Consider the following 14,659-nt stretch of genomic DNA (forward strand, 5'->3'; position numbering starts at 1 on the left):
AAGGCGTGCTCGCTCTGCACGCCAGCGAGGGGAGGAGCAGCCGGCGGGGTGTTGGGGGTGTTTTACTGAGCCAGCCCACGCCCCCAGCGTACACTTCCACGCCACGAAAACTCGCGTGGGCTCCCCACGGGGGCGAGCGGCGGCAGGCAAGGGGCGAGGGCGGGTGGATCCGCTTCCTGCGAGCGGCGGGGCGGAGCGAGAGTCCATGGCCGGCACCGGGGAGCTGGAGCGGTGGCTCAGTGAGTGGGGCTGGGGGCTGGGGGCCAGAGCTGGCCCCAGCTGGGCGGGCACCGGAGCGGCTTCAGCTCCCTGGGGAAGGGTCTGTTCCTCCACAGAGCCCCTTTAGAGTGACGTTCACGGGTGCTGTCTTAACCTGCTGCACCTCTTCTGCTCCCCATCTCCCGTCCGTCCTCGGCCCTGGTCCTGCCAAGGCTGTTGGAGCTGGGCTGGGCAGCGGGTAAAGCAGAAAAAGACGTTTCCCTCGATTCAGCCGTGCAGGCAGCTTTGGGATGGGCCCTCGTGCAGCCCTCTTGCAAAAGGGGAAACTCTGCCTGGGTTCCAGCACGGCAGGCTTTGCAGTCCCGTCCCGGGAGAGCTGCCTGCAAATGCTCTTTAACAGATTCTCGTGCTCAAAGCAGCATCACGCTGTTGCTGCTTTCAACACCTCCGTTTGTGCCTGACTTTGACTCTTTAAAGTGTGTAGTTGGGACTGTAATTTTAGGCAGATTTTAGAAACAGCTGTTTCCTGCTCGTCCTGCGTCTTCCATTTCTGCCTCTTTTACAAAAAGCCCGAAAGCAGCTGGTGGCAGTGCAAGGTCTGAGCCGCTTCCTGCCTTGTGCCGCTCACTTGCCCGCCTCTCGCGCTGAGGCTGGTTTTTCTTTCTTTTTTTCCTGTGTAAGATAAGGCCACTGACCCGAGTACCTCTGAGGAAAACTGGGAATGCATCCAGCGATTCTGTGACCAGGTGAACGCTGACACAGAAGGGTAAGGCAGACAGACGGCTCTTTGTGCTCGCTCTGGGCTGGGGCTGCTCTGAGCTGCTCTCGTGGCTGCGGGGGCAATGGGACCCGTCAGCCGCGGGGTGGGGAGCCTGGAGAGGCAGCGGGGAGCCCTCGCTGGGCTCTGCCGCTCCTGAGGGCGTAAATAAGTTGTGAAGAGGCGTATGGCAACAGGGCCGAGGTGGGGGTCTGGGGGTGGGCTCTGACACCCACTGCTGCAGCCCACGAGGCAGTGGGTCCTCCCTGCTGTGCCCCCCCAGCCCCCAGGAGCCTGGCTGAGGATTCCTGCTGTGGGCTCTGCGGGGAAGCCCTGAGCGAGCTCAGCTTGGCTTTTCCTTTCAGAGAGCTGGGAGATCTCTGCTGGGACTTCCCCACCTTCCAGCTGACAGTCTCGGCACTGCCGGAAGGAGCAGGAACTAATTAAGCAAAGGGCCTGTCAAAGCGTAGCAACCATCTCTTTCATTAGAGCAGCTTTCAGAGCCCGTGGTCGGGCACCCCTCTCCCCCAGCAGTGTGGGGGCACCAGAGGAGGCTGCAGAGGCTCTCTTGGGCTGGGCCTCAAAGCTCCTGTGGCCACAGAGCCAGCTCGCCTGGGGAGAGCCCCCAGCCTGTCCCGGCTGGCTCCCCCCCAGAGGACAGCCCCTGCCCACAGCTGGAGGGCAGCGCTGGGGCCACCCCCCACCCCCCCGCCCCTGGAATCCACCTCTTGCCCCTCCGGTGTGTGCGTGTGCCCCCGGCCGTGTGCCCCCGGCCGGTGCTCTGCCAGAGGAGGGGGTCCTGTCCTGCAGCAGGTTGTGAATCCGTCAGTTGTTCTCTGCAGGGCAAAAAATAATTTTTCTTGGGAACTTGTGTGTTGTCTGACTTGCTTCTGCTCCTCCCCAGCCCGTCGCTCGCACCGAGGCTGCTGGCACATAAGATACAGTCGCCCCAGGAGATGGAGGCTCTCCATGCTCTCACAGTAAGTGCTGTCACCCGCACACAGAGAGGCGGCGGGGGCTCGGAAGGGGAGTCTGGGGGGTAGAGACGGTGTAGCTGTTTCTTCTTTCTCTCTTCAATGTCTTTCCCTTTTAACTTTCCATTGCATGAGGGATATGGGAACCAGGCTATAATAGGGGGGATACCTGCTGTTGTTCCTTCCCTTGTCACTCTGCCGAGGTGTTTCAGTGGTCGGCAGCTCTTGCTGTTTGACCTGTGGCTGCACCGCAGGGTCAGTGGCCCAAAAATTATTAGTGATGGGTAGAACAGACGGTCTTAAACATGCTGCTTAAGAAAGTTGGATGAAGGGAAAATACATATTTTTGCTGCACAACTTTCTTAGTATCTTGTATTTGTGACTGCAGTGCCAGAAAGTTCTTAGATTTAGTATTATAATGGCAAAGTTTTTAAAAATTCCCCAAGTCTTGCAGTTTGTTTGGTACTGTTTTGTTTTCTGCAGGTGCTAGAGACCTGCGTGAATAACTGCGGTGAAAGATTTCACAATGAAATAGCAAAATTCAGGTTTCTGAATGAGCTGATTAAAGTGCTTTCCCCAAAGGTAGGTGGTTGTGGTCACACTGGATATTGCAGGTGGGACTCACTGTTTATTTCGCACTGGATGTGAAAACACAATTTAATCACACACAGAAGTAGAGCAGAATTCATTCTGTGCCTCCAAGCACAAGGACTGGATGTGAATCCCCCTGTAAAAGATGTAAGTCGGGGTCTCTTTCTGTGGGAAGCTTTTTTTTTCTTGTGGTTTCTCCCAACTCTGTAGGGACAGTCAGGGACTCTAGAGGAGCTTGAAATTGTTCCTGTGACCCCTCAGCCTGTGGCCCTTTTGCCTCTCAGTGATTTACAGAACTTTGGTCAGGGAAGTGGCAGAGGATGGAGATGCCACGAGCTGCCCAGAGCCTCTCCCGTGTTTTCTTATGCTCTGTCCTCAAACTCTTGTGCTTCAGCTGCTCTCCTTCATGCTTTCTCCTGCCAGAGGTTACCCCGGGTTTGGGTCCCGTTCGTGGGGCGGGATGGGTGTAGGCAGCAGCAGGGGGGGGACTGGAGTTCAGCAGCCCCCGTGCAGCCCTCACCCCACCACCGCCTGACTCCTGAGTTGGCGCAGCCGTGCTGGGGTCCTGCTGAGGGCAGAGAGCTCCCAGCCCCCGGCAGTGGCAGCCCCGAGGCCGGGCAGGCTGGAAGGGATCAGCCCTACTAATGTAGAAGCTGCAGAGTCCCCTCCTGCTGCTCTGCTTCCCTGCCTCAAAATAGATTCATTCATCACATTCATTCCTGCTCCCTGCTGTGGAGCACTTTGGTTCTGAGCACAGTCCTGAGCTGCCTCCTGAGGAGAGAAGCAGCCAGCAGAAATGAGAAGTTGAGTCTGAGCAGCTGAGTGAGCTGGGAGTTCAGAGTGGGTGCGCTGGGTGCCCTGGCAGCGCCTCTCAGGATGGAAAATGGCGACGGGTTTTATCAGAGGCTGTGTGATCTGCACGCCTGCTCCTCTCTGCATCAAACAGCAGCCTGGGACTTTCTTAAATACCCTGCTCAGGAACTCAGTAACCGATTCCCCTTTTCAGTGGGTCCTGCACACGTTTGCCGCTTGTACAGGCTTCCTTTACATCACCTCCATGGCAGAGGCGCAAAAAGCTGATTTCGGAGAAACATTTAACCGAACAGCAAAACCTCTTCTCTCAGTCCCAGGTTTGGTAAAGGTATTTCGGTGAAACAACACAGTTTAAAGAACATATCACTGCAGAGAGGTTTTTTTGCTTTTTTGACAGAACAGGTATCATTTAATGAGTTTAAAATGCTTGGTGTTTTGGAGGTTTGTGTGTGGCTTTTATAATTCTTCCTGATGTTTGTATAATACATTAGTGTGCTAGTAGGCAATAATGAGAGAAATTGGAGAAAACGTCCAGGTGCTGAAAAAAGACAGGAGCTTTTGTCACTGCTTTTGTTCAGTTTCCATTTGTCCGGGTCTGGCTGGGGCCAGTGGTGCTGTTTGCATTGTATTTAAAGTCAAGCACAGAACTGTTTTCACTAAAATAAAACACCCTACTTTTGGTTTCAGATTCAGTAACTGATCTGAAAAGTTTTGAAATAGTTTCGTTTTGCTTGTCATGTAACATTTATGTACTTGTTAGTGTTCCTTGTATTTACAGCCGCAGCTGTACACACCATTCCTATAGCACAAGATACACCGAAAAAAGCCTTCAGAGTCCATTTGCTACTTGGTCTCTGCACACAGACAACTTGGGGCTACACCCATGTGCCAGATCTGGCACTAATTCTTTGGTTTTAATCTTTTTTGTCTTTACTGTTTTGTTTTCAGTACTATGGAACCTGGTCTTCAGAAAAAGTCAAGTCAAGAGTCACAGAAGTAATATTCAGTTGGACAGTCTGGTTTCCTCAGGAAGTTAAAATCAGGGATGCTTATCAGATGCTGAAGAAACAAGGTTCTGTTATTTCAGTTTCCTTTCTAGCCTTCCAAGTCACATGGTGTCAGACCACAGATATCTGTCCTCTTTAATTTGTGACTCAGCCTTTTTCATAAAATGTTGTGTGTGAGGAGAGAAGGACAAAGGCCACACTTCCAAGGCTGTTTGGGTACTTAAGGGTGCATGTAACTGCTTAGAGAGATTTACCAAAGAACAGCCTTATTGAGTCAAAGATCAGACGAGCCGTGTGGCCTCTGTTCCCACACCGCTCGCCGCTGCCGGTGCGACAGGACAAACTCGAGTGACCTTTTCCCTGGAATACTCTCCCGGGATTAGGAGGGCTGGGTTCAGGGAGATCCTGAGCTGGATTGTTCACCCATTCCATCCCATTTAATAGTCCCTAATGGTGTTGTAATCCAGAAATTTGTCCAATCCTGACTTGATATTGCAGGTAATGAGTTTCACAGTTTAACTAAGAAAGTACCATGATACTTTCTGTGGGAGTTCAGGGGAATTGGGGAATTTGTTTTGATGCTTCCCACCAGGTTTGCTTTGTGCATCTTTGAGCATCCAGTGGCTTTGCAAGCCTTCCCCCAAGTCCTGCCGTGGAAAGCTTCCTCACCATCGCTGCCTTTCCCTCGTGCAGCGGCTGGGTGCTGAGCAGGGTGCTGGGTGCTGGGCACCCTCCTACCGGGCAGCTCTCGAGGACCGCTGCCACCCAGGTGCTGGCCAGAAGGCAGGAGGGGAGACGTCCAGAATCCGCACTGGCCTTCAGGGTTCCTTTGGCTCATGGCTGTGCTGGCCGTTCTGGCTGCAGCACTCCTGCGTGCTCCCGGGGGGGTACTGGTGTGCTCCCAGTGCTCCCGTCTGCGGCAACGGGAGCAGCTCACCCAGAGGGAGCTCAGCACAGCCGGATTTTATTTTCTACCCTGAAAATCTCATTTGGCCTGTGCTTAATTCAAGGCAGAAAGGGAAGTCTTTTGTCTGGGTGTGTGCTAAGGCAAGTCCTTGCTCCTCCATTTCGTTCTGTAAAGTTCTGGGGAGGGGTGAAGGAAAGGCACAAAATCCAACGTGCTGTTGAGCTTTGGTGTTTTAACAGCTCAGGCATCACTGAACAAATGTTGTTGCCCGTTCCAGGGATTGTAAAAGAAGACCCCAAATTGCCAGAAGACAAAATTTTACCTCCCCCTTCTCCAAGACCTCAGAATTCTATTTTTGACACAGATGAAGAGAAATCCAAGGTAAACCTTAGGGTTTTCATGCCTACCCCCCTACTCTGATCTGTACAGATGAGAAAACAGGCTCAGTCATATTTTGGGAGCTTTTGCTGTTTCAGGTGGAATATCTTCAGAATAATGCTAATACTTCTTGCTGTACAACAGCTGGAGAATTCTTTGATGCTTTGTCAGAAATTTTTGCTTAGTAAAAAGTGAAACTTTTTAAGAGAAAAACATCAATTTCTATTACTTTCCTGAGGGAGGGTTTCTCCAGGTCTTACAGAAGTTCTGCGGAGCCAGAGAGCTCCTATTCCCAAACAGCCAAACAGTGTGTGCAGGCAGCTGTGGGAAGCAGCAGTATAATCTGGATTAGATTATGGGACATGAGCCCACCTATTTCCAGGATTATAGAAGCTGTTACGACAGTGGGTATCTCTCAGTGTCTGCTCGATGTGACGTGTGCCTGCAGCACAGTGCCTAGAGACTGCTGCTCACTGCTCTCCGATGCTCTCCCCTCAACAGCTCTTGTCAAGGCTTCTAAAGAGCAACCACTCGGAAGACCTGCAGGCTGCCAACCGTCTGATCAAGAGCATGATTAAGGAGGTGGGGAGCTCCTTGGCTCAGAAGCTGTGTTTGCAGCTGGGGGTGGGAGCTTGGCAATTCAGTTTTGGACAGGGGTCCTCCATACCTGATCCTAGTGCTGCCCCAGAGGAGGGACGATTTTCAGTGTCTGTTATTCCAAAGTTACAGTGTGGGATTGTTTTGGTTTGTTTCCCTAAAATATGCCATCGCCAGGAAGAGGGAACATGTATCCCCAGCAGCCTGTCTGGCGGGATCCTGGCAGTAGCACTGCACCAGTGATAAAAAGATTCTGAAAATAACCTCAGTTCCCAGGTGGAAAAAAGCCACATCTGTACAGAACTACCTCTTTTCTGCATGCAGTGTGTGTGTGTGTGCATCTGGCGTGTCTGTTTTCATCTTCCAGCTGAAAGGGCACCCCACTTCCCTGCACAAATAGGAGATCTGGTCTGGTTTAACAAAATCCCTGCAGGCGTTTTGAGAGTGTCCTGCTGTACGGCAGGAGCCACCAGCTCCCAACTCTTAATTTCGGTTTTACTTGTGCCTGTGCTGAAATGAAATCCATAGGCACCAGCAGCCTGGTCAGGGTGCCTGGAGAAGGGCGGGAGGTTTCTGCCCACCCTTGGCAGGGAGGGGTGGTGCAGCACTGGTGATGGAGCTGTCGGAGGCGAGTCCCCAACCACTTTGTTTCTCCTCTACTTGCAGTAAGATGTCAGTAGGAAGCAACTCCCCAAGTTTCATCCAGAGTGCCCCAGCCAAGCATGTGCACTGGCTGTATTAGCCAAATCATCATCTACTTTTATTTCATTTTTCATCAAAGGAACAAGAAAAGTCAGCTAAGGTGTCCAGAAGAGTGAATACCATCAGTGAGGTTTCTGAGAACATTAAACGTATGGATGAATTACTGGAAAACTACAAGAGACATGAATTATCCAAACCTGACGAGGAGACCCTACAGGTAAATCCTCTTTTTCCTGCATAAGAGGTTTTTTTGCCTGGTTATGCCTGGGAGGGCGCAGGATTCAAAGGGCAGCACAGTGCACTTAGCTTCTGCCAGGGAAACGGCATTACCAGGGCAGAAGAAGTTTCTGACATATGTGATGAATAATGGTCCCTCCCATCAGTGTGATGGAAGTTGGAATGGAACCGTCTCCTGCCGTGCCGGTTCGAGTTTCTGTCCAGGTTATGCTCCCGTATCTTGCAGGGAAATGGTGTAAAGCAGTGGTGTAACACCCAGGGATCCCCATGAGCCCAGCCTCGTTGGGGGCGTGTGATGAGACCTGGCCAGAGAAGCCCAAAGCTGTGGGTTCTTCAGCTTGTGCTGTGGTGTCTGTGACCCCCCGTTTTCTGCCCAGAGCTCACTGGTCTGCTGCTGCTCCTAAGTACCAGTGAGTTGAGGAAACGTTTGCTCTCACTAGTAGGGCTGTCAGAGCAGCTTTATGGCCTCCAAACACCTGAAACTCCACTAGGATGCCTACCAGACTCTCCAATTAAAAAAAAAAAACTTTAGACAACTGAATTTTTGTAGGTAAGAACTTCTCCCGTGGCTGTGTGTGACGGCAGAGTTTGGCGTTAGCTGCTGCTGTAGATGGAAGAGACCCCACTTTCAGGCTGAAGAAGTGCCTCCTCACTGCCTAAAACACCAAGGAGCCGTAAGCGGCTCTGCGTGGTCTGACGGTCATACCGCTTCCCTCTGAGTACGGTGATTGATCTGTTCACACCTGGATACCTTTTATTTTAAATTGAGTTACTTTACACTGATCTATCTTACACCGAGGGGATGTGATTGCTGAGGAGATGCCAGCACAGCCTCCTTGTTCCAGTGGCTGTACTTCCAGGCCACTGTGGATTTTTAAGAGTGCAGCAGCATGCAGCATTGATACCCTTTGTCTGGAGCTGGGCAGAAGGTGCATCTTCCTCTTCTAGAGGTAGCATCACTTACAGGTGATCGTGGAGACAGAGAAGTGTGAGTGTCTGGGATCTCCCGAGCAATGATGTGAAACATTTCCTTCCATAGACTCTGTTTCAACGCTGTGAGAAGCTCAGGCCGCTGCTCTTCCGCCTCGCCAGTGAGACAGTTGATGACGATGAGGCTCTAGGTAAGAGCCAACAGTGTCCTTGGACTCTTTGCAGTTAAGTTCATCCACCTTTGCTTTGACAAGCAGGGTACGTACGCCCTTCCTCTGAGAGGGGGAATGCTGAGGCACTCACTACGCTGACAAAGCTTTCCACATTCACCTTAAACCATGCCCAGGGGAAGTGGCGTTAAGTCTCCTCCCAGTCCTCTCCAAGGAAGCCAGAGATCTTTACTTGGAGCCCCAAGTTAAACAGCAAATCCAGTTTCTTCCAGCCGAGGTGGTTTTCAGAGTTTTTAGAGTTCTGATGTTCACAGAACTGAAGGCTTTTGAGGTCTTTTCTCTGCAGAGATTGAAGTTCTCCCTGTCTATAAACACAGCAGGGAGAATATTTTTTGAATTTCGTACGTATAATACTGAGGAGGGTCATAGGAGCAGAATCTTTGAATTCCACAGTTGTGAAACTTCCCATAGGATTGCATTTCACAGTCTTGTCCATATGCCTTGAAAACCTGACTGAGGTAGTACCTTGCTGAACAGACATCTTAGACAGCAACCGAAAGAGCTCAGCTGTGCCTCAAACGTTTCATTCACACCCCTGAATGCCAGGGCCCTTCAGCTGCAGAGGGCTGGGTTAGAGACTCAGAAAACTTGAGGAGAACAACAAAGGGAGTAAGAGATGGCAGGAACAAGAAGTACTTTAGAGATAGGATCAGATTTCAAAGTGATCTTGATAAATGAGAGCAAGGCCTGAAAGCAGCAGATACACGTGCAAAATGCTGCACTTCAGAATGGAAAACTAGCCAGGAGCTTGGGGCAGATTGTTCCCCCCCGCCCCGGCCTTTGCTCCAGGCAGGTGCTGGGATGCCCTGTCCCTTTCCCGTGGGACTGAGCCTGCTGTGAGAGCACTGATGGGTGGTTTCTCCTCTCGTTTTCCAGCTGAGATCCTGCAGGCCAACGACCAGCTCGCCCGGGCGCTCGGACACTACAGGCAGGTCATAGCCAGCCATGACAGCGGTGGGGGAGGAGGCTCAGCCCCCAGCTCTGCTGAGGCACCAGGTAAGGAGCATCCTGCGGCGTTCCGCGGCGGCTCTGCTCCGGCACGGCACCTACGAGTGTGGTTTGGAAGGGAAAGGGCCTCTCGGAGGATAAATGTGGAGAAAATCCTGTAACACGGAAAACCTATTATGTAACTATTGTTTTCTTTTACATATGGTTGATAGAAAATATTCCTGAAGTTCTTCAGCTGTGAGTCCTTTCGGGCATGCCTGCACCCATAACTACACTGCCCCTTTCAGGTTTCTCTTTAACCCTTTCTGCTGTTTCCACAGCGTGCCGGCCAGCCCCAAGGCGCATGAAGAGCTACACGCTGATTGACTTCTCTGAACTGGAGGCGACATCCCAGTCTCCCACAGACCCATTTGCCAACGTACCCAGCACCTCCCGCCACGGCAGCACAACCTCCACCTGTCTGCTCGATGAGGAGTTAAAGTCATTAGGTTTGTCTGTGCAGTTCAGTACGGTGTTATCCTTGTTACTAGGGTTTGTGGCACTTCATAAAGATGGGAGAACCCTGACTTTAACGTCAGTCCTAAGAGAAAGTCGACCCTTTCAGCCGGTGTCGTAAGGTCTCAAGAATGTCGTTTCTTTAATGGTGTTAGACTGTAGTCAAGCTGCTGTTAGACAACAAAGGAAGAACTTGTGGAAAACCTTTGCTTTCTGTAATTGATCTGTGGCATTTTGGCATTTTTCTTAGGTCTCAGCAACTCTCCTGTTGTACAGAAACCACCACCTGATTTTGGATTAGCAGAGGTGAGTGATCGTTGGGTACTTTAGTCCATAAGGCACACGGGTCAAAAATCAGGTCTGATTTTTGCTGATGTTCTATAGCATGAACCAGAAGTGCCTTATTTTTCAGAGTGCTGTGCACAATGGCAATGGTGAAGTTGTAAGTGCTGTTCGCACACTGGGACTGCAGGAGAGCTGGGACGATGGCTGTTCCCAGAGGAACGAATTTCAGGGCCTGGACGATCAGTTCTCTCCACCGTCCAGGACCAAGACATTGTCTTTGTAAGCAAACTCTGCATAATACAGTCTGGCTTTGGAGATGAGGAACAGTTTTACACCAGGGAGGTTTAGGAAAACCTTTCAACTACAGGTGCTTTGTGATGACAAGCTATCCGGCCGCGCGTTGGCTCTTAAGCAGCAGTTATGTGCCTGTTAATTGCACTTTGTGTAATTGCACACTAGGACCTTCCAAGGGTCAGAAACTTGGGGACACAAATCCCACGGCTTAGTAACAAGGTGACCTTGAGCTAAAGGAACAAAAACCTTACAGTCAGGTCTTTTTATGATAACCTGCAACTCAAAAAATACCTTCCCCAGCTTCCTTCAGGCTGTGACGAAGTAGTTTCCAGGTGCTCAGTGGAAGCTTAACAGTTCGTGAACCAAATTAATCATCCACAGATCTTCAGAGCAGGTGACCATTACGATACATTTATCCAGTCTGACATAATACAAGCCAAGAAATTTTATTGGAGATTCCCAGCTTCTTGCATTGTCTTTGAGCTAGAATGTGCTTTAGTCTCCCTGACTGGAGCTCCAGAGAGTCTGTGCACAGGGAGAGGAGACTTCCAAAGCCCCAAAACAAAGTTTCATGACAGTAACAGAAACCAAAGTCTGCCTTAATGAATACTGAAACAGCGACTTCTTCCATATAAAATAGAGACAGTTTTCAAATTTCTCAAGGACTCAAGAGGGTGTAAGCTTGTACTTTCTTTATACGTATAAAGGGATGAGGGATTGGGAGTACAAAGGGACACAGCAGAAGATGGTATGTACCACGTAGCCTGCCCGGTTAATACAAGCTTTCGACATGCTTTTCTTTCCAGGGATTTATCACCAGTGAAATTGCCCTTTCCAGATCTTCCAAATAGCTCTTCATTCTCCAGTCTAGGCTACGAGCTGAAGCCTGCTGCCTCTTTGCATCCAGCTTCCTATGGTGCTTCTCTAGAAAACCTTTTTGTCCCTTTAATTTCAATTACACTGAGTAAGTGCAATGATTTCTGTGCCCCAGCTCTGCTTACTACAGGCTTACTAGAGCCCTTCTGTGATTTTTGCAGGGGAGTGAGCCGAAGTAGCTTCATGCTGTGTGGGTTGGCTGGAGAAAGTAATGACTGTTCTAGGAAGGACTTAGTGTATCTGAGAATTTGAGCAAGTGCTGGGGATTGTCCCAAGGAAGTATCCTTGTCCTCCCTACTCAGTGGTCAGGAGTTTCCTGCCCTGGCTGACCTCTGTGATCTGCTTCTAACCTGTTTGCCCTTACCAAGCAGCTCTTCTTCAGAGACTCAAAAGGTCTGTCTCTGGGTGGGACCTGTCCCGCCTCCTGCAGCAGAGCTGTTCTTTCCACCTCTGCTTTTTGATTCAATACTGCCCAGCCCTGCAGCCACTCGCTGTTACTGGGGTGTTACCGGGGTGTTACCACGTGGCACCCGTGTCCCGGAGCCAGGCACGGCCTGCTCAAAGGACTGCAGAGCCTTGGCCGTCGCTGCTTTTGGAAGAAGTCAGGTGCAAAGACATTCTGACCGGATTGTCTTCACTTCAGACCCTCAAGGGGAGGACGGACCAGATTTGGGAAGGGCTGGGTGGTGGCAGTCAGGTGTGGATTTACCAGATGATGGTGACAAGGGACTGAGTCTGGTGTGTACTGAAGAGTTACGTTTTGCTTTTCCCGTCCTATCTGTTGGATCCATACCTGACATCTCTAGCTGGCTGTTGAAATCTGAGCTGCTAAATCTCCAGTTTAGACATCCAGGTTCCTTTCTCTGCCTTAGAGGCGAAATGTAAATCACAGGCAGGTGCTGTATGCTGCTTTCTCTGTGAGTTTGCTGGAGGAAATAAAAGTTTGTATGTGTGTCTCCTGTTTGCTGTTCCTTATCCTGCCTTTGCTGTTCTGCCCTCAGAAGGGAGGGGAATCCATGCTCTGTTTCTGATTCTCCTTTTGTCTCCAGCAGGCAGTATCTGTCCACTTACTGTGTACGACAGGAATGGTTTCAAGGCTATGCTCCACTTCTCCGGAGACCCGGCTCCTGGCCGGCCAGATGTGCTGGTGATGGTTCTTTCCATGCTGAGCACATCAGCTCAACCGATTAAGGACATAGAGTTCCAGGCTGCAGTCCCAAAGGTGAGAAGCCTGTGATGAGTAGTGACTACTCAGAAATGTCCTGAGGAGAAGGTTCACCATTTCTTGCTCATTGGAAATTGCACATCTCGTTGTCCCTGAACAGTGAGCCTGTTGTATGGGGGTGCCTGTGGCCCCAGTGCCTGTTTCACAGAGATATCCCAGGCCTTGCGACAACTAGACAGGGCTCCAGACATGCTGCTTTAGCCTCCTGGGTAAGGCACTCGTTCTGCCTGTGTATGTGCAGTGTAGAATTCTCTAGTCAGGAACATCCACCTTCGGATGCAGGCTGGGGAGAGGCACGCTTTTCACTGAATGACAAAACCTGGCTGACGTGTCTTTAACCAGCTCCTTGCCTTGCTAATACTCCCAGCCCTTTTTCAGCGTGGACCAAAAAGCATTCCTTTTTTTTTTTTTTCTCTTTCAGACCATGAAAATAAAGTTACAGCCAGCATCAGGTTCTGAGCTGCCTGCCTTCAGCCCTCTCCTCCCGCCTGCAGTGGTGTCCCAGGTCCTGCTCCTTGCCAACCCGCACAAGGTATGCGCGGTGACTGGCTCTGCTGGGGACTGTCACTGTAGCACATGGGGTGTTTGTATGAAAGATGGGGAGAGTAGTATTAGCGGGGAGATGCAGGGGAGAGAGAGAGCAGTCTGGGCTGTGTTGGGAAGACATTTTTCCCACTGGAACAGCTTTCCAGCGCTATAATCTGAAGGATCGAGTGGGCAGTTGCTGCAGGGGCCTGCACAGTTCTGCTGCAGCCTCCCTGCAGCGGTGGCTCCTGGTAGACACTGCACAGACATTTGCAGCTGATGGAACACGAGGGCACCCAAGAGACAAGCAATGGGCGGCAGTTCTGCTGCACCGGTGAATAATCCTGAGAGTGAAGATTGGTGTAAGGAATCCCCTGTCACTGAGGGGGTTGGCCAGGCCTGGATGGCCAAGCACACCCTTGGGGGGCTTGCAGAGTCTCCTAGACACTCCTTATGTATCTTCGGAAGATCCAGGTCTTGTTTTGTGCAGAGCTTCTGCATGGCTGAAGTGTTACTCTCCCCTTTCAGAGGGTGATTCACTGCAGCAAGGCTGCGAGGGCTGAGGCTGAAGGCACCTGCAGCTGTGACGTGCCCCTCTCTGTTCCTTTCTCTCTAGGATCCCATCCGGCTGAGATACAAACTAGCGTTCACGCAAGGCGCGCAGCCCTTCAGGGAGGTGGGAGAGCTGACCCGCTTCCCAGAAGCAGAGCTCTGGGGCAGGAGCTGAGCTGAGCAGGCCTGGACATTGCCGTGTTGCCTTAGCGGTGGATGGGGAGGGGCTGTGTGCCAGCAGCACTGGCCTGGACTCCGTAACAGCTCCATTCCTCGGGATCCACCGTCTCCTCCTTCCTTCTGGTGTCTGCCAGGAGGAATGTAAATGGCTGCCTCTGCCACGGCCTTTCCCTGTAGCTGACCCTGCTTTACAGGAGACTGCTGTAGAGCCCTGCAGCCTGGGAGCCTCAATGCTTATTCCATACAAGTCTTTCCTGCTGTTTTCTGGCCCAATTTTCCCTCTTCCCTGTTACTTTTTCAATTAAAAAAAAAAAAAGCAAACTTCTGTCAACAATCAGCCCTCGTAGCAGACTGCTTGGAGACCGGGCAGGATCTGTTCCAGGGCCCTCCCCACCCTGTTTTCACGGGCACCTGCGTGCTGATGTGCAGGCGAGAACTGAGGAAGGGTGAGAGCTGGGCTTCCCGGGCTCTGGCGGGGAGGGGAAGGTACAGAACCGCGGGAGGAGGTAAATAGGGGGAGGGTTTTGGGGTCAGTCTGGGGGAAAAAATGGCCCATCATCACCAGCTGGTCCCTCCCCAGGCCCCGCAGCTCCTTCCTCTGGGCTGTCCCCAGGTCTCGCTCCCCCGGCGCTTCATTAACCCCCGCGCACCCAGCTGCGGGGGAGCAGAAGGGATTTGTGTTGTGGCTCAGTGTCACCGGGCCGGGTGGGCCGAGCCGGGGGGGGGGGGGTGGCCCCCCCGGTGCACCGGCGGCCTCCGCGGATCTTCCACGAGTCCGGCGCTGGCAGCTCCGGTGCGAGTCTGCCCCGCGCCGGCACCGCCCGCGCGTTCCGCTCCACCGGCCCCGCCGAGGGCCACGTCTCCGCCTTCGAGCCGGTGCCTCAGCCGGGCGGCCGCTCTGGGAACGCCCCGCGGACGGTGGCCGGGAGGGGCCCCG

At 52.0% G+C, this 14,659-nt stretch overlaps 1 protein-coding gene across 2 annotated transcripts; it reads left to right on the top strand.

The window, feature by feature from the left end:
• The first annotated feature begins 110 nt into the window (after positions 1-110).
• GGA2 (golgi associated, gamma adaptin ear containing, ARF binding protein 2) lies at positions 111-14,043 on the top strand. Of its 2 annotated transcripts, none has more exons than XM_074841045.1 (17): positions 111-239; positions 901-985; positions 1,881-1,956; positions 2,434-2,532; positions 4,303-4,426; positions 5,546-5,649; positions 6,148-6,228; positions 7,025-7,162; positions 8,222-8,303; positions 9,219-9,338; positions 9,611-9,778; positions 10,036-10,091; positions 10,198-10,349; positions 11,171-11,328; positions 12,290-12,462; positions 12,887-12,997; positions 13,607-14,043. In XM_074841045.1, exons 1-17 carry the CDS (start codon positions 206-208, stop codon positions 13,715-13,717), a joined length of 1,872 nt encoding a protein of 623 aa, XP_074697146.1. In that variant the 5' UTR covers positions 111-205; the 3' UTR covers positions 13,718-14,043. The 2 variants fall into 2 exon arrangements, with proteins under 2 accessions (XP_074697146.1, XP_074697147.1); XM_074841046.1 differs by having other exon boundaries at positions 12,293-12,462.
• Positions 14,044-14,659: the final 616 nt, after the last annotated feature.

Source organism: Strix aluco, chromosome 15 (assembly GCF_031877795.1).
Source record: "Strix aluco isolate bStrAlu1 chromosome 15, bStrAlu1.hap1, whole genome shotgun sequence".
NCBI classification, from domain to species: Eukaryota; Metazoa; Chordata; class Aves; order Strigiformes; family Strigidae; genus Strix; species Strix aluco.

What these genes read in the sequence shown, in the direction of transcription:
- GGA2 (XM_074841045.1), top strand. Translation starts at nt 206, where the DNA reads ATGGCCGGCACCGGGGAGCTGGAGCGGTGGCTCA. An exon ending in CAGCTCTGCTGAGGCACCAG is followed by an intron (nt 9,339 to 9,610) that starts GTAAGGAGCATC and finishes CTGTTTCCACAG; the next exon opens with CGTGCCGGCCAGCCCCAAGG. An exon ending in TCCTTGCCAACCCGCACAAG is followed by an intron (nt 12,998 to 13,606) that starts GTATGCGCGGTG and finishes CTTTCTCTCTAG; the next exon opens with GATCCCATCCGGCTGAGATA.